The sequence below is a fragment of the Idiotropiscis lumnitzeri genome, chromosome 15 (assembly GCF_059441095.1).
Source record: "Idiotropiscis lumnitzeri isolate Australia: NSW breed Sydney's pygmy pipehorse chromosome 15, RoL_Ilum_1.0, whole genome shotgun sequence".
Taxonomy (NCBI): Eukaryota; Metazoa; Chordata; class Actinopteri; order Syngnathiformes; family Syngnathidae; genus Idiotropiscis; species Idiotropiscis lumnitzeri.
The window spans coordinates 11837329-11861415 of NC_142405.1; the positions used below are offsets into that span (position 1 = coordinate 11837329).

At 39.5% G+C, this 24087-nt stretch overlaps 1 protein-coding gene across 2 annotated transcripts in view; it reads left to right on the forward strand.

Moving 5' to 3' along the window:
• Positions 1-19431, forward strand: part of grin2aa (glutamate receptor, ionotropic, N-methyl D-aspartate 2A, a) — a 116670-nt gene extending 97239 nt beyond the window's left edge. For both annotated transcript variants that reach the window (XM_088316099.1, XM_088316098.1), the window contains exons 9-15: positions 883-1008; positions 1517-1746; positions 5291-5451; positions 8363-8452; positions 9859-9956; positions 12884-13122; positions 14069-19431. In XM_088316099.1, coding sequence (XP_088172225.1) covers positions 883-1008; positions 1517-1746; positions 5291-5451; positions 8363-8452; positions 9859-9956; positions 12884-13122; positions 14069-16027 — 2903 coding nt within the window. In that variant the 3' untranslated portion in view covers positions 16028-19431. The remainder of the gene's footprint in view (positions 1-882; positions 1009-1516; positions 1747-5290; positions 5452-8362; positions 8453-9858; positions 9957-12883; positions 13123-14068) is intronic.
• Positions 19432-24087: the final 4656 nt, after the last annotated feature.

The window sequence follows — 24087 nt, forward strand, 5'->3', positions numbered from 1 at the left end:
ACTTAAGTAGTCTGCCACACCTCTGAAAAAACTTCTCAGACATAAGCTATGGCAGTGTATTTGTGATTTTATTTGTTTCCAGACTAGTTTTACCACTTCAAATTGGCAAATTGCATGAAAATTATACACAAAATTTTATATATATATATATATATATATATATATATATATATATAGTATTATTACCATCATTAGTATGGACTGAGATATTTGTAACCAAGTTTGAAGAAGAAAAAAAAAAACATTACCAGCTTCAGGCATACGCATGAGGCCATAGCCTCTAAGTCTGGTATGAAGACACTCAGCCAGTTGATAGGCATAGTGCAAAAGCTCATGGCTCAGGCTTATGGCTGCTCATGCCAGCATGAAGTCACACACACGCACACACACTTAACATGTATGTAACACACTGCCGTGAAAGTGGCAATTAAAAGGGCTTAGCTGGAACGCCCCATGATGGCTGCTCGCCAACGCGTTCTTGCTCACAAGCGATGCAGCCCCTCTGCCATACGTTATAGGCTTGCTTTAATCTCTGCAGTGGTGTTGTTGGCTCAGAGGGAGGACAGAACTGCTGACACCAGGGCTTCCTACACCTCCTCACACTGTCAAACCAGAGATCTGCGTGCATACATGCGGGTGTGCAACTGTACACATGCATATAAAGGGCTTTGGAGTTTAAAAGGGGTGCCCGTGAACTTGTTCAATGGTCCACTTTACTCAGCAGCTCATGTGTGTAATTGATTTCCACATTCAGATCTTGGAATGGAAGAATCAGACGCAGGATGAGTCACAAGAAGTGATGTGTAATATTTGAAATTGTGACTCAGTATGCTTATTAATACTAAATCCCTGTCATCTTATGTCACTCTCGCCCTCTTTTAGAGCCATTCAGTGCATCAGTGTGGGTGATGATGTTTGTGATGCTCCTACTGGTGACTGCAATGGCTGTTTTCATGTTTGAATACATCAGTCCTCTCGGCTTCAACAGAAACCTGGCGCAGGGAAAAGGTAAGCAAGCGCACACTTAATACACACGATTGTGTGTACACAAAGGCTTGAATACATCATGTGAGCTAAAACATTGATGATCGCAAACCTGACACGTAAAAGCCATCTTGAGATTACTTTAGAGGAAACAATTAGAAAATTAACCATCAATTATGGATACGAGGTTAAAAAATTACAATGACTTTAGATCTGCTACTGTTTCGTTTTTTTTCTTTTTTACAGCAACCATGTTAACATCAAAGTAGTCTAGGCTAAATTAATGCTTTTTGCTGGAGGCTGCCAAGTAGTAAAATCACTGCCGAAATTATGCCTCTGTTGCTTTCAGACGAGCCTTCCTATGCCACATAAGAACCTTGAAACAAGCACTCGACTCATAACAATACTGTATAGGCTGATAGTTCGATGCACAATAATGAATAAATTCAATTCACACTTTGACTACTGTTGTCATACAAGAAGACAATGCATCATTCTGTCACTCTTATCATCCCACTGCGTTCCCCATCAGACCCCCATGGACCCTCCTTCACCATGGGAAAAGCTGTGTGGCTGCTCTGGGGTCTCGTCTTCAACAACTCTGTCCCGGTGCAAAATCCAAAGGGAACGACCAGCAAGTTCATCGTGTCCGTGTGGGCCTTCTTCGCTGTCATCTTCCTGGCTTCCTACACTGCCAACTTGGCCGCTTTCATGATCCAGGAGGAGTTTGTCGATCAAGTCACTGGGCTTTCTGACAACAAGGTAAAAGACAGTGAGCTGTGTTATAATCGCCATCCATCCTAGATGCTATTTCGCGGTTACGTGATTGTGGTCTCAGGCTCTCACAAAGTTTTAATTTGTGACCATAACTTTATCTATTGGGAGTTTTTCTTGCTATTTCACAGGTTTTCTGACAATTTTTCTTCCTTCCAAGTAGGACCAGTCCAAAAATGTTTATTAATTCATTTATTTATATTATTTAATTTTTTTTTAAAGGGAAATTGGGTTGTACCAAAACCGAGAGAATCAACATTAGAGCTTGTCGAGCTCACTGCTTTGCTCAGACCATTTGTAAACTCAGAACATTGCTTCCGACAGCACACGAGAACTACAAAACGCCCGCTTAATAACTAGTTGAAAGTTTTTCTTTTTAGTTTAAAATAGCTTACCTTAACCAGGATCCTGCATTACACTGTAGCCAAAGGAACAATCCTGGTGCATAAATTTGCCTTTTAGCGCTCTAAATCATTGGTGGAAACCGAAAGTTAGTTGCCATGACTACCGTTCTTCTTCTCCTTCTTGATGGCAGACAAAGAAGTACTTCTGCCGCAAGTACAGAAGAAAAAGAACGGTAGTCATGGTAACTGCAACTAGTTTACGGTTTTTACGAGGATTTACAGTGCCTTTATTCTTGATTTTATTTTGTAAAAGTTACATTTATTAAGTGTAACAAGTGTCTAGAAGGGCGGGAACGGCGTAATAGATGCATAAAAAATTTCAACTCTGCGCAAATTCAATGGTCACTGTGTAGACAGCATCAGTTGATTAGCACTTCCGATACGAACATTTTTTTTCAAATTCAAATTCTTTTTTTTGGGGCAGCAGTTGTTCTGGCTCCTCTTTGGAAATATTTACATTTGTCTGGATTTGAACAATGTTTTTCAACTGTTTCGAATATATCGTATTTTCCGGACTATAAGGTGCACTTTTATATAAGTTGCAGCAACTCTTTTTTTGAAAAAAAAAACAAAATTAAAATAAAATAAAAAAAGTTATATGCAAGCCGCACCAGACTATAAGGCATAGTTTTGTATGTTGAAAAAAATGAGTTGTTTACTGCATGTACAGAACGATTTTATTCTGTGAATGCACATAAAGGTACATAAACAGATTGTTAAAACAGCGCCTGTTATCACGGCAACAACTTTGCTCATTAAAACAGAACAGACCCAAGACAAAAATCGAGATTTATTTAATGTATTTTCTAACAATAAAGTGCCGCTACCGGTGAAAGAAAAATCAACAAAAAAGCCATACCGTTGTATTAGCCGCATGGTTCAAAATCTAGGAAAAAAGTAGCGGTTAATAGTCCGGAAAATACGGCATCTTCTGTCTTATATGAGTTTTTATCTTTGTAATTGTTTTTATTACTCCACTTTTCCACTTAGAGTATTAGAAAGGAGTACAATTTTCATGAAGAAAACAGAAGGTCACGCTAGGCATACAATATTTGAACCAAACAAATTAGGGTTGAGTGAAAAGGGAAAAGCACATGAGATTCAAGACCGTTAGAGTGTTTTTGACTGATGCCGAAGCTTCGGACGACATTCGAGGAAGAGATGCAGGGATGGCAGCGGCAAATGGCAGGGGGGGGGGGGCGACTGAGGAATTGTCAAAGGCCAAGACACACAAGAGGATGCAAGACAACGGGCGGACATATATGGGCCATGTTTTGATGGCTGAGGTAAGGAGAAAGCAAAAGCATATGGGAGCCGAGAGCAAACAAGATGTAGACAAGAGAGAGGGTCAGCCAAAGAGGCTGTAAAATAAAGGGTAAAAGGCGATTTAAGATGCATTCGTTGAGCAGAACTGGAGAACAAACTGTGTTTGACCTGCAATACGACAAGCAAAATTGACCTCCAAGCTCCAGAAATTCCCCTTAAAAATGCTTTTAGTGTTTACCACTGGGGGATGAAAGGTCACAAATCTACTCAGCAGACTTTTTAGACTTACAAAGGTTACACCTGTATGGATTCATGACTCTTAACGCCACAAGTGTTTTTTTTTTGTTTTTTTTTTACATCATTTGCACAGCCAAATCCCGAGCAAAATAGTTTTTAGTGCAAAACATCACCACAAAACTCACACCCAAACTGTCTTTTTTCTTTTCCATACTACGCACCAATTAACATTTTAGTGTCTTCCTCATGGACGTTTCAGTTTGCGACTTTATTAGTCACAAAAGGAATTTTAAATTAAAATGGAGTGTGGTGCACATTTCCAAAAATTTGCTTGACTGGTTGAATCAAATGCGCAGTGGTCAGCAATCTCAAACAACAGCTTTTAAATGCAACCGCATTTGTTTATTATAAAAAAGTGCAACCGATGATATTTGTTTATTCATTTGAGCCAAAAATGACAGTAAGTTTATTTTTTGTTTTTGTTTTTTTTTTATAAAGGAAATAATTCATGTTTACTAGGCTGCAAGTATCCTCTGCAGGCTGTCTCACGAATGCCCTCCAGCTTGTCTCCCTGTTGTCCGCACCCGGGGATCGTGAAACGTAAAGACAGCGCTGTATTCTGTTTATTATAGATTTTTCAAACTTTGAGGAGCGTGCTTCCTGTAAACACTACCAATTTGGGTGTATAGCTAATGTGAAACTCATGTTATAAAACAACAGAAAGGTTTTAGAGCTCTGTTATCGCCGTTTGGTTATTGTTTATACCCATATTAGGTACACTCACAAACTTTATTATCTTTAATCATCTCACAAGCAAAAGATTTTTTAAGCACCTTTACAAAGATAGACAAGGTCGGTTATAGTTGACGCGTTGTTTATAATGGCGCTGCATCAAAACAAAAACGGTCTGCAAACTACAAAATTGATACCACTCTAATAGTGTTTGCTGACTCACGTGTTGTGACTCTTTAGATGTACCATTTTGCAGCCACGGAAATGTATAATTTCACAGCAATCTGTTTAAAACATTTTAAATTGGAACAGGAGGCAACCGACAGGCTCAACATAGACAAAGGCACAGATAGACTAACGTTCACGGGGAGTCATTTGCTTGCATAACAGCAAAACTTGCATAATAAGCTAAGAAGGAAGAAAGTAGACCAAGGCGAAATGAAAAATCCATTAAAGAAATGTTGTGTAAAATGAGAGCAAAAGCAGCACTGAGAAGCAATATTCATTACAAAAGCAAAGTGGTCATGTCTGAATTCCTTAATGATGAGGGCAGAATTAGTCGCGGAATCCTTTGACAAACAAAAAGGTTCAAATATGAGGTTGCCTCTTACACTTCTTGCCCAAAAGATGAACCCTATTTCGGCTTCAGCTCTTTCTCATCATGTCCTCATACAACTTTTACTAGCAGTGGATTATACTCTTATCTGCTCCTCCACATTTCACCCATGAAGCTAAACTCTTGCTCAGTGGTCACCAACATGTGGCCCGCGGGCTCCGGTTAGCCCTAAAACATGGAGACATTAATTTAGTGAACTAAAACCAATTAGACTCAACACACCCAAATCTTTCCTTCATACACTCTCCTTTGAACTATATGTTGTTCTCTTCTACAGTTTCAGAACCCGTATGCGTACTCACCCCCATTCCGCTTTGGCACGGTTCCAAACGGATCAACTGAGAGGAACATCAGGAAGAACTACCCTTCCATGCACCAGTACATGGTCAAGTATCACCAAACAGGAGTTCAGGATGCTCTTGTCAGCTTAAAATCTGGGTATGCAGACACTGTATGTGAGTGATTGTGTGTCTGCAAGGTGATCTCGAATGATTTGTCCTAGGCGAGAGTCGACAAGTTTTACGACTGATGTTTTGGAGACATAGTCATTCATAACTGTGTACCTTTGATGATGAACACAAAAAGTCACGTTCATTAACAAAAACATGTTTTTTTTTTTATTTTCCATTTCTTTTTTTTGTATAAAACATGATCAAAAACATCAGGAGGAACAGGCTATGTGTGTGTGTGTGTGTGTTTGCACACGTGTGTGTAATTGCATGTCTGAGAGTGCGCTTGCTGTTACGTATGTGACAGCTCCTGTGAGACTGGGGATGAATGAGACTCCTCACTGGGAACAGCAGGATCTATTTTTAGTGCCTGGTCTCTATAATGGGACTGGATGTAGTTGGTGTGTGCGCGTGTGTGTGTTAGGGTTGAGTGGTGTTCAAGGGTTAAAACAGTGAACCAAGGACATATTGGAAGAGAGGAGTAGTTGAATGGTTGGATGATTAGAGGGAAAGATGGCGAGGGCAAAAAGAGGGAAAAATGGAGGTGTGAAGGGGGCGCATGGGGTTATTGGAGGTGCGGTGCGAGAAGTCAAGATTGTCTGATTGGAAGAATTGAAGGATTTGAGGAGGGCTGTGGGTTAAGGCCAATGAAGTGAAGGTTGCCAGCAAAAGAAGGAAAAGGGAAAATTAAAGATTAGAGTAGATTGAGAAGAAGAATGGTGGCATCTTGATTATAAAACATTTGATTTGAAAATAAATATGTTTTTATCATCAATTAGTGGTGAGTAAGCCATCGAAACACAAAACCTCTATTGAATCTGTGTCACATATACAGCGAGTATACATAGGCAAAGCTCCAAGCAAAAGCCGTGACAAAGTAAACATGTATGCTCGCGTGTATCTGCACCGGAACAGCGAACTGGCGGGTCTGCGTACGCAGTAATTCCCTCATTGATAATTCTATTTGGCGGCATTAGCAGATGAGCAATGCTGCAGCATTCAGCTGTTTAAGGCTCGATGGCTGGATTAGCGCTGATCACACATAATGCTGACAGGCTTTACATGCGCAATCTGCTACAGCCGCGAGAACCAAAACTATGCGCGAGGGGAGTTTTAAATCATTTGATCATACTTTGAAACCTAAGTCGCTTAAGATGAAGGAAAGTTAGGAAAATTGAGACGGTTACGATGTGGTTGGGCCTGACCCAATTTACCATCCGCATTATGTATAAACATAGGCAGACCATTCAAGGGACTTCAAGACGTGCATGTGAGTGTGTGTGCATCTTTTCATTTACTATGATCGGATGCTCTTGGGGGGACACATCATCTTGATACATTGCGCGAAAATTTCCTGTGGAAATCACAGGCGTGCCAGTTCCCTTTCCCCAGAGACCCAACCTGACTTGCGGACATCATAATAACGACCTGCAAGGTGTATTTTCTCTGTGCTCCTGACCTGAAGCAATGACCACAATTCCACAGTGTGAAGAAGATTCATCCCACATGGCCCTGTGTCCAAATGTTTACAAGGCTTCTCTTTTTACAGTACTCCTCCCGAAGTGTTTAAATCATCGAAGAATGTTCCATGGCTGTGGATCACCACAGGATCTTCATATTTGACTCCCCACTCTGAAATTCCTTGAGCTTCATTGATTATTTTTATTTTGGATTTTTTGATTAGCTGTTTGTACTCCCTCCCAAGCCATATTTTTAGGTACTAGGCTACTACTACGGAGCTGGGCAGTTGAACACGACAAAAAACGACGACATGTAATTTTAAACATATAATGGCTGATGAGTCAATTTTGCTGTTAGCTATTTCAATCATTCACAACGTTTTGGCTTACCCTTACTCTGAAAGCTCAAAGACCTTTTGAAAAAAAAATCAATTCCAATTAATTTTACGTCATTCTAGTGCCAACTCCGCATCCTATTCATTCCATGACATTTGCTTGCCTGAATGCGCTCATTTCTTTCAAGTGAAATTATTTACAGCCCGCTGCCACCTCCTCCACATGGAGCGTACCCCAAGGCTCTGTCCTCTAACTTACCACCCGCCTCCTTTGTCATCCAGGTCCTCTGCAATGATGACACTGAACTTCACCTGTAATTGTTTAAGTTGTACTCTTCAATTTATTTATTTTTTTTAAATATAAGGTGTCCTTAGAGGTTCTAAAAGGCTTGTTTAGATAACATTTTATTATTATTATTATTATTATTGATGAAAACCACCATGTCTTCTTACTTGTATGGCATAATGTGTATTTCAGCTTTATTTTTGATTTAACCTTATTTTATACTCAAACAATCGCACGTTTACTTCCCCACTTTAGACTGTAGACTCACAGTCTTCATGTGGATGGAGCCATTGCTGGCTTAAGCTAATTACAAAGCTTAACTATTGCCTGTGAGCCTTTGTTAAAGGGCTGATCTGACAATCCGTAAATGCCACGCGGTCGCTACACTATTAGTAGGTCTGAGTGTGTGCGTGCATGTGTCTCTGTTCGTGATGGTATCTGTTTCACTGAAAATGTCAGAGCCGACCGAGGATGTGTGTGTGGATTTGGATGTGAGGGAGAGGTCAAATTGCAGAGGCACAGAATAAAGCATGGTGTGAATGTTTGTGTTTGTCTAAAGTTTGTTGTCCAGTGCCTCCGAGGCCTTATTATCAGTGAAGTGTGTGCGTATTGAACCGCCCCTCCTCTCCTTGTCCTCTATGGGTTGGGTAACGCTTGGGTTGAACTCCTATTGGAGATGATTTACTACTGAATTGATCCCCACAAACAGAACATTCTGGAGGGTGTCTCTCGTGTCATTCGCACTCTAAAAACAATTTGACTGTCCCACATGTTGTCTTTATTCCCTCCCTTTTTTTGTCTGATGCTCCTTCCTTGCAGTAAACTGGATGCCTTCATCTATGATGCCGCAGTGTTGAACTACATGGCTGGCAGAGATGAGGGATGTAAACTGGTGACCATTGGCAGCGGGTAACTGAAACTTTATATATGTTTTGTTTTACTCAGGTTAGCTGTATTGGCACAAAAATTTGAATTTGAAAAAAATTTGCATGATAGGATAATTCTAGATTTTTGGGGATTTTCAAGTTTTTATCATCCTCATAAAGATAGATATGTTCAGAGGCAAAACAAAAATTAACATCAACTATATTTTATTTTATTTTTCTGGTTTAACAATTAGCGGGGCCATCGTTAAAGTGTACAGTAAATCCAGCCTGTTTTGTTGTAGTTTAAACAGTCAATTCACATTCGCAGGTTGATTAACGGCTCTTACGCTTCACCGACATGCACCAGGATGCAAATTCATTGGCCTCTAAAATCATTAATTTTCTCTCATATAGCACATGGCTTTGTATTTTTGTTCATATTATGAATATTTTAAGGGCACTTAACAACAATAAACCAGGAAAGACCAATCCATTTTTTTAATTAAATTTCATCTTATTCATACTTTGTGCTGTTATTCAGTATTCTTCTTCTCCTCACTAGTATAGCACAACTCGCTCACACAACAGATATTGTATAGATACTACACAGTCAATTTTGAAGAGTAATTCTTCTTTACTCTAAAAAGATGATATTTGGTTTCAGTCAACAGAGTAAAACTTGAGGGTAAAATATTCTGCATGGGATTAAAATTTACTCTGAATATTTGATGCTGAATATTTTACTCTCGAATTTTACTGTTTACCGGGACCAAATCTAATCTTTTTCAGAATAAAATGTACTTTACGAAATGTATTGTGTATTGCCATAATGATTGCTGGAAATACTGGAGAAAAATTATTTTTCTTCCACGTGGTAGTCCAGAGGTATTATGTGACCTGCCTTTACTTCTTTTTCAATGCAATGACATGGTGCCACTGGTGTCAGAAGAACTGCAGGTTAGCTAAGCAGCTGCTTCATTGTCAACATATCTGACACGGAGGGATTTAACGCTTCGATGGACTACAATTATCACTGGCTCTGACAAGAAGTACACAGCGTGGTGAATGTTCACTCTGAAGGAACAATATGGAGTAACCTGACAAAATCATAACTTTCAAGATCTTTTTCGATGATTCTAACAAAGATTAGCATTAGCAATGGCGATAGCAACCACTGATGACTTGCATTAGTGGGCTATAATACTGGAGGACCAGTCCGCAAACCTCTCAACTCTTTTAACAAATGTACATTCACTGTTGTTGATTTGTACAACTGTAGGGGGAGCCGTGGAGCAAAACAGTACAGTATGTAATTTGATCTCCTGTGCATGTTTATGTAATCACAATTCACTCGTTCATACTTTCAATCTGGTCCAATCAAATCAAAGATGACTATTAAAAAAGTGTGTCTGTGTTTGTGTGCGTACGTTTGGACCTTGATGCATTCAGGTACATCTTTGCAACCACTGGATATGGAATTGCTCTCCAAAAAGGCTCCTACTGGAAACGACAGGTGGATCTGGCTATCCTGGCCATCATTGGAGATGGTGAGAAACATTCACAAGCAACATTTTCATGAGCAATGAGTATGGCGTTAAAGCTTCAGGGATTCATTGTACCGTTTCTTGCCAGCATTGTAATTCTTTGACACACACGCTCGCTCACGCACACACATATATAGCCTTGTCTGCTGACAACACAAAGAAGAAGCCGTGGAGTATAAATAGTCGTTTGATGTTATTCCGGACACAAAAGGCTGCTTTAAAGAAAGAGCATAGTGTGCAACGTTTCTAATATTCCCTTCTGCAGTAATAAATCTCGGTGTGTGTAGGTTTATATCAGCTGAATCTCGTATTCGTTTTTTAATAACCTTGGCCTTAAGAACTTAACATCAACAATGTTTCCCTTCAAATCAGAAAAAAATGAAGCATTTCATTTATATTCGGCTAATAGCACATTGACATTAAATAAATACCGTACGGTAAATGTTGGGGTTAGTAATCAACTGGCTACGTGGTATCGCAATTTGGTTGCCAGTAATTTAATTCCTTGGAATCATTTGTTTGCTTGCTGTTCATCAATTAATCTTACTTCGCAAATGACATCGGTGCATTATAATGACATATATGGTGCTACGATATACTGTAGAAATGTCTACCATACGATCTAATGGTTGATAGTTATTTTAGATTTCCCTCCTCGCTACTGAGGGATTTCGGTAGACAATTTTCCCGCCGTTTAGTAATATGCATATACGGCAAAAAAAGGACGTGACATCAACTGATCCAGCTGGGCTGGGCTGGCCGTCACTGGCTGATTTCCCTGTTGGGGACAGCCAGGTGAGAGGTGAGGTCAGTTAGGTAGGCTTACGAAAAGAAAAGTGTTTTTTTTTTTTAATAATAATTTTTTTATTCACTTTATTTCTAGCTCAGCACACAGAGGTAACATGACATTCATAAAATTCCTTGTATAGCCATTAGCCAAACAAAACTACTTTTTTCTTCATCTTTTTCTTTTCTTGTTCACCTCTTATCGACCTACCTTATCTTATCAGGCCAACCAGGGACTTCACAGCATGCACTCACATACAATTCACTTAAATTTATTTGCCTATTACTACTATTAAGTAGTACAATGTTCGCACTCCTATTCATGTCAATAAGTCCTCGTCCTTGTCTACTTCGTCTTCTGCTTCTTCTTCATCTGCTTGGTTCATTGGCGGCTACAGCTCATTGGTGCATACCGCCACCTACTGTACAGGAAGAGCAAAGTGTTTCCATATGTAGTCAATGGAAGCATCCCTGCTTGCATTCAGCCCTGCAAACAAGCACATGAGACAGGCGAGGAGTGTTTTTGTCAGATGTCAGCAAAACAGGCATTAGTCAGTGACGGGGCTCACTTAACTTACGTTAATAGTGACGTAAAAAAAAAATTCGTCCATTGTATATTTGAGTTTGAATATATTTTGATCAGTCTTATTATTTTTCTGTATAAAATTAAAAATGGAGAAAACATGAGAAAATAGACAATGTCATAGAATTAAAAGTTATATCTCATTATTGGGCAATAAAATTACCAATATTGGGATATAATATTTTGTCTGGCTCGTACAGCATCTCCGTCACAAACATCAAGTCTATTTTCGTTCTAAACTTTTCTAATGTGGCGTCAAGACAGAAGCATGTTAAAGTTTGGGTATAGTTCAGACAAAAAGATGATTCTAGGGCTACTTGTAACAATTGCAAAGCAGAACTACAGCTCACATTTCATCAAAAGGGTGCAATAATTCCAATTTGCAGGAACATTTTGTGCACTGTCATATAATGATCAATAGTATAATAATGAAATCAATGATATCATATTCATTCTCCGAACCTCGTATCCGAATTAGGATCACGAGCGTGCTGGACCCTATGCAAGCTGTCTTTGGCGACATTTTCAGGGTAGCGTCAGCCAATCACAGTGCGCTTTTTAAGAAGGATTCATTGCTCAGCTATGCATCATATTTAGATACTGTAATACACAAAAAAGCAACATTGTTTTAATTGTTATTTACAGAAAAGAGTTTTATCCAAAGGTATGATTCGCCTTTATATAGTTTTCTACATTTACATATGTGAGGTTTCCAGTTCCACACAACGGTAGGGCATATTCAAGCCCTGAACCTCAAAAATGTCAGGCAGACGTTCTGTCCATAAGCTCAGCGTGTTACCACCTCTTAATTATTTGCTCATCTAAATAATTGTTTACTTATTTCCTGGCAAACAATGGTTACATCTTGTACTGTATGTGCTTACGTTTAACTTGACCGTGAACAATTCATCAAATGCTACAGATTGGAAAAGCAAATGGCTATAAATTATGAGCAACTGCTGCTGCCCCCCTACAAAAAAGCTCCCAGGCAAGCATTAAGTGAATGTCCCAAACCTTTTATCATAATGTGAGCATGAAAGCACTTTCTTTGATTAAACGATATCCTGTTTTTGTTCTCTGTTTTTCCTGCACGGCTTAAATACTTGAAACTTTATCAAACATTTTAAGTGGTCTTCCTCTGAGCACCCAGTTGCCGCGTTTGTTTCCCAGCTTGCATTTAATTACAGCTGCACTCCTAATATCACAAAGGATTCAAAGGAAAGGAAAGCAGAGAGAGAATTAAGGTATTTTTGTAACAAGCTTGAGAAGTAGAAAGTCGGAAAAAGTGTGAACAAAATACTGTAATTTAAACTAATACTAAAACATATAACATTGGTCTATTCTCCTGTCTGATATTATGAGTTGTGGAGGGAGTGCAACCATTACAAATTATTAAATACTGTTAACCCTTTGGTATTATTCAATTTCTTCTTTTGTTGGACCTTTGAGTTTAAGTGTGAGGACTCCATGCAAGACAGTCAAGGACCCCTGACTTGGAGCACCTCTCAGCCAAAGCATTTCAAATCGTGACCAAGTTGTGCGTTCTTTCATTGCCTCTCAGGTGAAATGGAGGAATTAGAGGCTCAGTGGTTGACGGGCATTTGTCACAATGAGAAGAACGAGGTGATGTCCAGCCAGCTGGATGTGGACAACATGGCCGGGGTCTTCTACATGCTTGCCACTGCCATGGGGCTGTCCCTCATCACCTTTGTCTCTGAGCATCTCTTCTACTGGAGGCTCAGATACTGCTTCACCGGGGTCTGCTCTGGCAGGCCGGGTCTTCTCTTCTCCATTAGTCGGGTAAGAACATTCTGAAGTGTGGGAGTTGTGGGTTTGCTGGACCAGTTGAATCATTGTAGAAATCAATTCATTCAAGAAATATTAATCAATATGATCGTAGTGGTGCAGAGGTCGCCAATTGCACCCATCATCAGCAAGGGGAGATCTTGCAGTTTTCCTGACAATGTCATGCAGAGTCTATTTCTGTTTAGCGCCGACTGATTTTAATGCAAATGAAGGATGCTGCAAAGATTAGCTCGGAAAAGACTAAAGATGTCCTTTATTAGTCCCACAATGGGGAAATTTGAAATTGGTACTATTGGTACTTCCATTCCGCAACGGCGCACAGAAGCGCAAATGTTATGCCCAATTCTAGCTGTGCGAAGTCTTCACACAATTACTAGTGTTTACTTGAGTCTTTTTGTTGCTCAACATTTCCTCTGTGGACTGCCAATATAAAATGTCTTATGTGCCAAGGCTCTGACGTATTAAAAAAAATGGATAAATATTTGCGAGGAGATAAATATTGGCTGGCTTTTTGTCATAAAAGATGTTTTTTTTGCTCCAGTGGTGCGGAAACTCGAATGACATTTAAGTCATAACCCCAATGAAACAACCTTCAATTTTCGGTGTTTAAGATAGATTTTCTCTAAATGCTGAAAACAAATCTTTGAGGGAAGAGCAACGTGCTTTGTATAAAAGTCTGCACTGGTCCAATAGAAAGTGACTTGCTGAGTCACCACCAATTGAATGAACTGTACACAACTTGTTTGGCTTGAGATGATGTAATAATATTTCTTTTCCTCTCTCCTCATTTTTTCTGAATCCTTTTTGTTCGATTCATGCTTGCTTCATTTCATGTTAACTCTTGATCTCTTCACCTATCTCCTCTCTGTCTTCTTTTGTTGTGTTTTTATGACTCACCCTTTGAACTATATCCCATATTCATCAATCTGTTGCCATGCAGGGTATCTGGAGTTGCATCCATGGAGTTCACATCGACATGAAGAAAAAGACGGATCTGGACTTTAGTCCGCAAGACAAGATGCTTAAGCTTATTAAGTCGGCCAAGCACATGACCAACATGTCGAACCTGGGCGGCTCTCACATGAACTCACCCAAACGTGAGTTCATGCACTCAGCTGGTCCCATGATCATGGACATGATGGCAGAAAAGGGCAACTTCATTTATGCTGACAACCGAAGCTACGCTCCCAAAGACATGATGTATGGGGACACGGGTGACTTGCAGTCGTATCTTGCTACCCGCCACAAAGACCACCTGAACAACTACATCTTCCAGGGAGGCCAGCATCCTCTCACTTTGGATGATGCCAATCCCAACTCAGTAGAAGTGGCAGTTAGTGCTGACACAGTCCAGACAAATGCCAAGCCACCTCGGACCCTGTGGAAGAAGTCAGTTGACACGCTCCGCTCGGTGCCACCGGGAACCTCGCCCATGCCTGACATGCTAATGCCGGACCCTCGAATGTCAATGAAGACACAGCGCTACCTCCCCGAGGATACGGCCCACTCTGACATCTCTGACTGCTCAAGCAGAGCGGCTTCCTACAAGGACCCAGAAAACAACAAGCACCTGAAATCCAAGGACAACTTGAAAAAAAGACCCGTGACTTCCAAATACCCAAGGGACTGTAGTGAGCTGGAGCTCTCTTATTTGAAAACTAAACAGGTCAGTGGTGGAACCAACCAACTTGGGCGAGGAGGTGGGGAGAAAATCTACACGATTGACTCTGACCGAGAGATGAGCTTGCACTCAGACCCCATACACTACAGAGAGAGTCGTGGCCTTGCCGCCGATGATTTGGAATACCCAGAAATATACTCTGACCATAGTGATAATTTTAGAAAATGTGAGCAGCCCATCATCCATCTGAACTCATCACCACTGCATCACACCGATTCAGACCTCCTGCCAGACCAAACCTACGCAAAACACTATGGCATGAAAGAGAAAAACCTTTCCCCACATGAATCAATCGATCGCTACAAACAGACTCACTGCCGTTCTTGTTTGTCAAAGGTTCCTGCTGGCTACCCTGCAGGAGGGACTTACACCCCAACGGTATCAGCCTCGGCTTCTTCTACCCGCTCACCATATAACCGATGTGAAGCATGTCTCCACACAGCCAACCTGTATGACATTAGTGAGGACCAGCTTCTTGCAGACCCCTTGGTTAGCCCCACCTTGCACCACCAACAGCAGCAGCAACAACCTGATGAAATGTTTGGTCTGTACTGGCCGCAAACAGATGGACCGCATGTCCAGAAGAGAAACCGCTTGAGGCTTAATCGTCAGCACTCCTTTGACAACATATTGCTAGAAAAGCCCAAGGATTCCGACCTAGGCCGACCAGCACGCAGCGTCAGCCTCAAGGAGAAAGATCGCTTTCTGGACTCCACATCTGACTCCCACTACGCAAACCTCTTCAGCATGCGTCCCTACTCCGGCAGACTGTTTGGCACCGGATCCAAATCAATGATGTTTAATCACAACCTAGAGGAGAGCAAAAGGAGCAAGTCCCTGTACCCGGCCCATGGCTCGGAAAACCCTTTCCTCAGCCACTCACTGAGGGACGACACCAGCAGCAGACTGATCCATGGGCGTAGCTCCTCTGATATTTACAAACAGCTGGCAGTGGCTTCGCCAGCAGCGATTCTTGGAGCAGCCCCCATCAAAACACGCAACGATGCGAACAATCTCCGTTCTTCCGTTAAATCCACCACCTCATACTGCTCGCGGGATGGGCGGATAGCTAACGACATGTACAAGAAGGAGCATGTAATGCCTTACTCTGCCAATAAGACTTGTGCGTACCCAGCCTCACGTGGCGTCCTTAACTCAGCTCAGTTCAGCAATAGACGGGTGTATAAAAAAATCCCTAGTCTGGAGTCAGATGTTTAGCCAGAAATCATATATGTTCTCCTCCCTGAGTTTGTATTAGAATTTGTTATACACTAAGGGATGTCATAGCCACACATTTCTTCGCTTGACATTGTATCCTCAAAAAACAAAACAAAAAAAAAACCTTCACCCATTTGGGTGTAAATGTACAGCTTCTGTCTTTGCAGGTGATATCATCATTTCTGTCCATTCTCTACCATGTACTAATCACTTGGCTGCTTCCGAGATTACTTTGCCATTAGGTGTCGTGCCATACCTGGGAGAAATAGTTATTGGCTCCGTCAGTTTTGGTGGGAAGCGTGATTTCAGAGAAGACATGCTTTTGGTAAAGAGTTTTGTTGTGATCGAACAAATGGAGAAACATTATCCCGGAGGAGCGAGTTACAAAACAGGTTAGGATTTGTCTTTAAAACTATCCTCCTGATCCATAGTTCTCCAACGTACTGGTGTCGAATTCTTTACGGGGAGACTATATTGAGCACATTCAATGTGTCGATCTGAAATAGGGCCATTTCTGGAGGGCAGGGTCCCACAATAAGCCAGTCCAACAGTCTGCTGCTTATTACACTGACAATTGTGGTTATTGTGATGCCTTGCAGAACACAACGAGATAAAATGGACAAGGATGTGCTAATTGGCACAGAGAGGATAATAACCCATTTCTAATCGGTTGTTTAGACCAAGCTTGGGACCTGTGATGGAAGTAGTGTAGGTGCTACCTATGAATAATGTTTACAGCCTGATAAAAAGACGAAAGTGACAACATGGTAGACAAGCAGGAAAGACTGAAGCCAAGTACTGCTTTTTTGATTCTATTAAACTATAAGATTTAGAGATTCTGGCACTGGAACCCACCTGTAGGCTTTGAGTGTTTGCTTCATTGTTAGCACAGTAACTATTAATTTTGAACGTATTTCCGACAATATTTTTTAAAAAAGCAACGCTTGATGAAAAACACCGATACAAGCAGTAGATTTTTGCATGGGCTGTTTTTTTTTCCCATTGTAGATGAGAATACCACATAGTCTAAAGTAGTTTCTTGTCAATGTTTCTATAAAAAGGGGCCCCTTTCCCGCCAGATGTGGTGGATGGACGTTTATACAATCGAAGCTTTGACCTTAATAAATCAGTGTCATGTTTAGAGGCTACTGCGGGAATAGAGCAAGAGGAGCAAGAATGCTAAACGAGAACACAGCAAATCGGTGGATAACAGGAGAAAAAAAGATCAAATCTACAGGAATGGTGGACCGGATAAAGATGTTTTATTGTTCTTTGACCTCCTTGCAGATGACATACAGGGTACTCGTTATTTTTTGAAAAACAGGTGACCCCCCTCCTCCCCTCCCTTGCTTGATCACATCACTCGGATGTAAAATTATTTCCCTTAATTCAGTGGATTTTTTTTTCCTCCAATTGATAGTGGAGTGTGCAGTAGTTACTTGGTCGTCATTTGATTTTGATTTTTACCGCCATACATTAAGATGTACTGTATGTATGATGTGAGTCGGGCAAGGTGGTATGGTATGGGAAGTCTTGTGTGTGATTGGCAGCCCTTGGGTAAGCTTGAAGACAAAAACAATCATTGTGCTTTTTTTTCTGTTATTTTTGACACATGCACACAATGTACAAATGACTGCACATTTTTCTAGCATTTTTATTGTGCAACATGTACAGTTGAAAAAGAGAAAATACAAGAAAAAAAAATAGGCATCTTATTTGATTTCTCGATTTGCTTGATTGGATTCATAGAGATAAATTGTATCAAATGAAATACCTCAGGATGATGATCAGCATTTTGAGGGAGCGTAAACCTTAGCAACACAATAAGACACAGACTATTTTGTAGAAAACGAACCAAAAATATTAAAAAAATATATATATGTTCGTACTGGCAGCAAACAGAACCAAACCTTTGCTTCGTTTTGACATGTCAAGGTCTTCCAGTTTAGGAGGGAAAGGGGGTCGTGCTCATGGAGGAGGGCTTGACTGTGCACTTTCACCCTGCACCAAAATGTGCACTAGAACAGAATGAAGGATGATACTTAAATGTCCAAAAATTGAGCCACCCTTTGATGAAAATGCTTTTTTTGTTGTTGTTGTTGCTGATTTTTTTATTTTTTAAATGATGGCATTTGACTGCATTTCAGTTGAAGCTCAACGACCACATCATATCACCCTTTCTTACTCTTGGAATACTTCCTTCCATTGTTTCAGCTTAACCCACTGACTGATGAGCAGTATGTTGTCCTTAATTTTTTTGCATCTTATCTGCATATTTATTAACATATATATCTCCACACGCCGCTTGTGTGAGCTGATGAGTGAACAATGTTCACATGTAAAAAAAAAAAAAAAAAAAACAAGTGATATATATGTATATATGTATATATATATATATATATATATATATATATATATATATATCAAACAGCACCCTTTCATTTTCTTATGGACTCATGGCACTTTGTTTGATTCTTTGCTACTTTGGCAGAACTGTCATATAAACTGATGCTGTTTTATGTTGGAACACACAAGCACCCAAACGCACCCTTGTGATGACAACCCTGCTCTTTTTAATGGGAAAAAAAAACGTATTTTAATTACATTTAATGATAAATAATGAGGTGATGGCATGCAACCCCAGATGTAACAATGTTTTATGTTTCTGTTTTTGTTTCATTTTGTCATGATTGTTATGATCACTAATGCTTTGTAACCAGGTGTGAGTATATACATATTTGAGAGAGATTGAAGGGGGGAAAATATTATCTGTGTTTAACATAATGAAGACGCTGCTGCATTTTTGGGAGAGGAGGTGTATTTCGACTCACTCATTGTTGCGAAGGGTCATTATCAGGCCCTGTTTTGCCCAATGGGATTGCAGGTCAGAGGTCAGGGCTTAATTTGGCATGGTGGGACATCCTTGCTCTTCCTCCATGGCAGGTGAGAATTTGAAAATGTATCACCAGCTCTCCTTCTCTCTTACCACTCCTTCATGTATAGTCAGGACTTCAACTGAGAAGACAAAAAAAAAAAATAAAACTCAACATTTGAGTCTGCTCACCCCTCCAAAGATATGAGACCTCTTTCGTTATGGTTTGCTGTAAGAAAAGCTTTTTTTAAATTGTTAATTTGGGTAAACTCAAAGACTTTTAAGGAACTATTTTGAATATACTTAAAAAAATGACACCTGTAAACATCACTTGTAAATTCATACTGGAATACATCATCATGGAGAATTATAAATGATAAAGAGTAAAAACAATATTTTTTGTGTGAATTTCACAGGAGCTCTTCTGTGCACTGTCTCTCTTTATCTCTCTCTCTCGCTCTCTCTCTCTCTTTCTCTCTTGCTATCTCTCTTAATGTAGAGCGACTAGAATAAAACTTCACCATTCACAAGATTCGCTGTCCTGTCACAATTGCAAACACACATGCCAACCAGCAGATAGCCCAGCAGCATGACTATAGGCAAGCGGCGTCCATAGGCAAAATCTGTGATTTTTACTTGACACTGACAAATTATTTCACAGGAAACAAGTATGGGAGAAAATTTATTCAGATTGCTTTTTTTCCTCAGTTTTTCTTGCAATGGAAGCTTCTACTTTTTTTCTGTTTTATTTGAGAAATGCTGTTACTGTAATAATGTTTGTTTCACATAATTTAAAAAGTATACAACTTCTTCCAAAATGGATTGAAATGAGACAAATTAATGTTGGAAAAATATTAGACTCTAAATTAAGAAAATATTTTTGGAAACACCTAGAAGTGAAAATATTCTCACTACTTCCAAATATGAGCAAACCACAGTGCACTGTTAAAAAAATAAACCAAATAAATATTTAGCTTTGCCTATAATAATAATAATAAGAAGAATAAATTAGATTTTGAAGCGCCTTTCAGAACACTCAAGGGCACGGAACATTTTCCTTAATCAAGAGGGGTTAGTTGAGGAACTCTTTGGAAAATGCGCTGAAAATATCCTACCGATCAGTCGTGTAGCCACTAAGCAGTTACAAGTTTTGTTCACTAAAGAAATGTTTGAACTTTATTATTATTATTTTTATTTCTATTCTTATCAGTTTTTTGGTTTGGTCTAGATTTTTAACAGCCTTTACGAAGTAGTCCACATGAATTTAGATTGTGTTCTTTGCACAGTGCTCTTACTGGAATGGAGTCGCATTTGATTCCAAGACAAGACCTCTGTATTGGCAAACTATTTATGAAGAGGAGGGGGCGGGGGGCGTCTGTATGGCAGATATATGTGCAATCTTATTCCCTGCTTCTCTGGGAAATCCCACATGTATTTTGTAAAAGAATAATTCAACGGCAACCAGCCGATATTCTGCTTGGGTTGCTCCAGGAGTACTCCAGGAACTTTGGGTCATTCAGTACCTGGACAGTTCGTGATGTTCAAATAAATCAAATTTTTAAATGGTGAGCTTTAGACTTGTTAAAAACTTGGTCCGTCATGTCCATCTCCCTTCTTTCATTTTCATCTCTAATTCAAATGTGAATGCTGCAAAAAAATGACCAGCAAGAAGTGACATATAAAAGCATTGAGGGAAATAGCAAAAAAAAAAAAAGAGATGAACATATCTACCACAGCAGGAATATTTTTGTCTGGAAAATGTGCATTTTATGACAGAAAATGTCATAAATGCTGCCCAGTTTCTTTTTTCACTGTGCAGCCTTTTGATCCAATGATAAAAATGAATACTCATGTACTTATTACTACATGGACACAGTCCTGTTCTCTCATTTCGGAAAGGACAGACTCTTAGATTGACATGTAGATGCAGTCGGTGTACCGGGCTGTTGAGCAGAGTCAGAAAGCAAAACTTTCAATTTCCCGGTTGCGTTTACGTTTCCACCCCGACAAAGTTTGGGTAATAACCGAAAGTGCAAGATCGCTGATCGTAGAGGCTGAAATGAGATTTCTCTTCGGGGTGTCTGGGCTCCCCCTAAGAGATAAGGTGAGGAGTTCAGTCATCCGGGAGCGACTCAGAGTTGAGTTGCTCTTCCTCCGCATTGAGTGGAGCCATCTTATGCGCCTTGAGCATCTACTTATCTCCTTACTTTACTTGCCTCCAGGGAAAAGTGTGAGGAGACCTTGAGGCACAAGTAGGATATTCTGCAGGGGAGCTGCGAGCTTGGAAACGCCTCCATGTGCCCTTGTGGGAATTGGATGGCGAAGGTAACTGCTGACCTGGACCCAGATAAGAAACTACTTTCTGCTGTTGGATGAAAAATGCAAACATATAACCCAAACAAAACAAAAACACGAATACAAGGTTGAAAAGGAGGCCGAAGAGGTGTTTCGTTCCATCGGGGTGTTTGTGCTGTTACTTCACATCAACTTTTTGTGTGTATTTATTAGTTTGTGTTATTTTTTTTATGCGTGTCAGTTTAACTGAGCATCATGTTGCCACTTGGGCTCAAGCTACATTTGCCATCTGCCTCATTTGTTCCTTCTTTTCCATGGGACTTAGATGCCTATCTCCCTTTCCATAAATCTTTAAATCCATCTGTTCTTCTTCTCCCATGAAGCATTTTGCTCTTTAACAAACACAATTCCACTGTAACAATCTGTAGAGCCCTTATTGACTTTCCAATCACCGACTCCCTCCTCGACAAGCCTCACTCCAACTGCCTTTCTCTGAAAAATAACCAAATAGCGATAACGTTCTCATCTCACATTACCCCAATTTCTCGACTACCAACGCGGCCCCAAATGTTGTTCGAAAGCAATGTTTTTTTTTTTGGTTTTTTTTTCAAGCGGTCGGAAAAAGACATTGAATTCACATGACTATATTTGATTCAAAATTCTAAAAAAAAAAAAAAAAAAAAAAATTCCAGCTTATGAATGTAATCGAAATATATCGGATTTTAAAGGAGTTAAATGAGCCAATAGACCCCGCACAGGCTGAGTAATTTCTACGTATGTTAATGGATATCTGTGTTAGGCTCATGGTTCATTTTGCCTCACCTGCCAAGGCAAAGTTATTTTGGGCCCAGGAATTCTTGTGTAATTATTAAGCTTTTAACAGACTCTTGGCTTAAAAGAACACAATGAAAGCCAGAATGATATCAATTTCACTTTCAAACACCTTATTAAATGGTACCCAATGTGCAAATGAAAGAACAAATGGAATGTGATGTTTTTTCTCAATGGAGTGTGATAGAAAATAAGATAGTGTCAAGTTTTAAAAAATGTTTATTCTCACATGGTGTTTGTTATTTGGAGGTTTGGATTATTCTTCCTAAACCTTTGGCAGTAAATTTATGTTGCAAAACCAACAAAGACTGAACAAAGTCAGTGCAGTAAATACCTACAAACAAATTAATGAGACAACGAGGCACACCTGGAGGAGACAAGTGGTTTAGTATCTGATTAGTCTACAGAATGCTCAGATCAGACAACACAAGGATATGAGACACAGGTAAACATATTGTTATGATATTGTTCTTTTTGTTGTTTTATTTTGAAATTGAAGCATAATTTAGGTTTATGTTATACTTTTTTTGTTTGTTATGTAACAGGACTAGGCAAAAAAAAAGTATTTTGTAGTCCACTTACATTAGGAAACAGTGGGACAGTGGCTCAGAAGATCCACATGCCAGAGTTACAAATTTTAACAGCGTTTACAATGTATCGGATATCATTAGATTGTGAATAGGTGTAATTAATGTATTATTATATTTCAAATTCTTGGTTTCTATTATACTGTATATTAAGTAAAACATTTTCATATCCACATTCATTCTATGACAGGGAAAAAAAAAACATTTGACATCTTGTTTTTTTGCCAAAGTGTCAGAGTGATTATGTAAAAAAGTATGCTGCTATATATGGAACTTGGAGGAGAGTGCAGGTTTTGTAAAAACATAACAAATCTAGGGGCACGTTTTGACCTTTCCATCGCGCTCTGGATGCCTTCAGCATCTTGTTTCATTACCTCTACTAAACCCGTTATTTGCCAGCCTTGCCTGTCTTTCATGCCCATTATATAAACACTGAAAGTAGGAATGTCAGGTGGTACACACACATCTGCCTGCATATTGAACATTGCATCATCAATTCATGTCAATTATATATAAAATTATTATATCAATTAAAAACAATCAAAATTGGGAGGAAGAGAGGAAGTTTTTTTTTTTTTTTCTTGGTTTGCATTACTAACAGTAAGCTTTGTTCTCAGTGAACAATTGCTGCTCTCATCTTTGCGGACAGAATTTCTAATTACACAGTCTCTTGTTTGGTGAGGAGAAGCTCTCTCTGATGTTTCTGAATAATTTTATTTTGATCGCTTCATCAACTTTGTAACCTTCAATGTCTCCTGGGGCAGTTTGCAAGTGGGACGCCGAAGCAAAACTTTGATATCAGTATAATCAGGTCACTGGGACTGTTGTAGACAAGGCAACAGTCGAAATGTTGTTTACAATCAAATGGGACCATTTTTTGCGATTTAAATGTAATTTCTCAGATCAAGAAATATTCAAAATAGCCTTTCCCTGAGTTAAATTGTCCCATCATGACACTTCTGTTGAAGGAGAAAAAAACTTTTCCTCTCATGTAATTCCTTGCTCTGCATCATACCTCAAATGCCAGTTAAAAAGTGAGTGTGGATGTGACTGGGTGCAGCGACATTTCAAAGGTGGCATGAATTGCTGTCGCAGGTCAAATTTGAGACTCTTTCGGCTAAATATTTCGCAGCTCAAGAGAGAAACAATGATTTCCCAGTTAAGTATCACCTTTGACCTGGTTCTCCTTTTTTGCGACCAGTATTATTATTATTATATTATTATTTTATTATTACTATATAAATTATTTATTATTTTTTATTATTTGCAAATGTATTTTGCCGTGTTTGACTGGAACGAACGCATACTATAATTAACGTCGACAGTTGTATATTGAATGCGTTTTAGCCTTGCGATTATTTTTTGTAAATATGGGAAAAAGTGTGCGCGCATGCGCGTGTGTGCATATCGTAACTGAGCATACAGTTTCCCAAACGTGATGTGATGGTATTGATCTGCTTTGCTCGTGTGTGTGC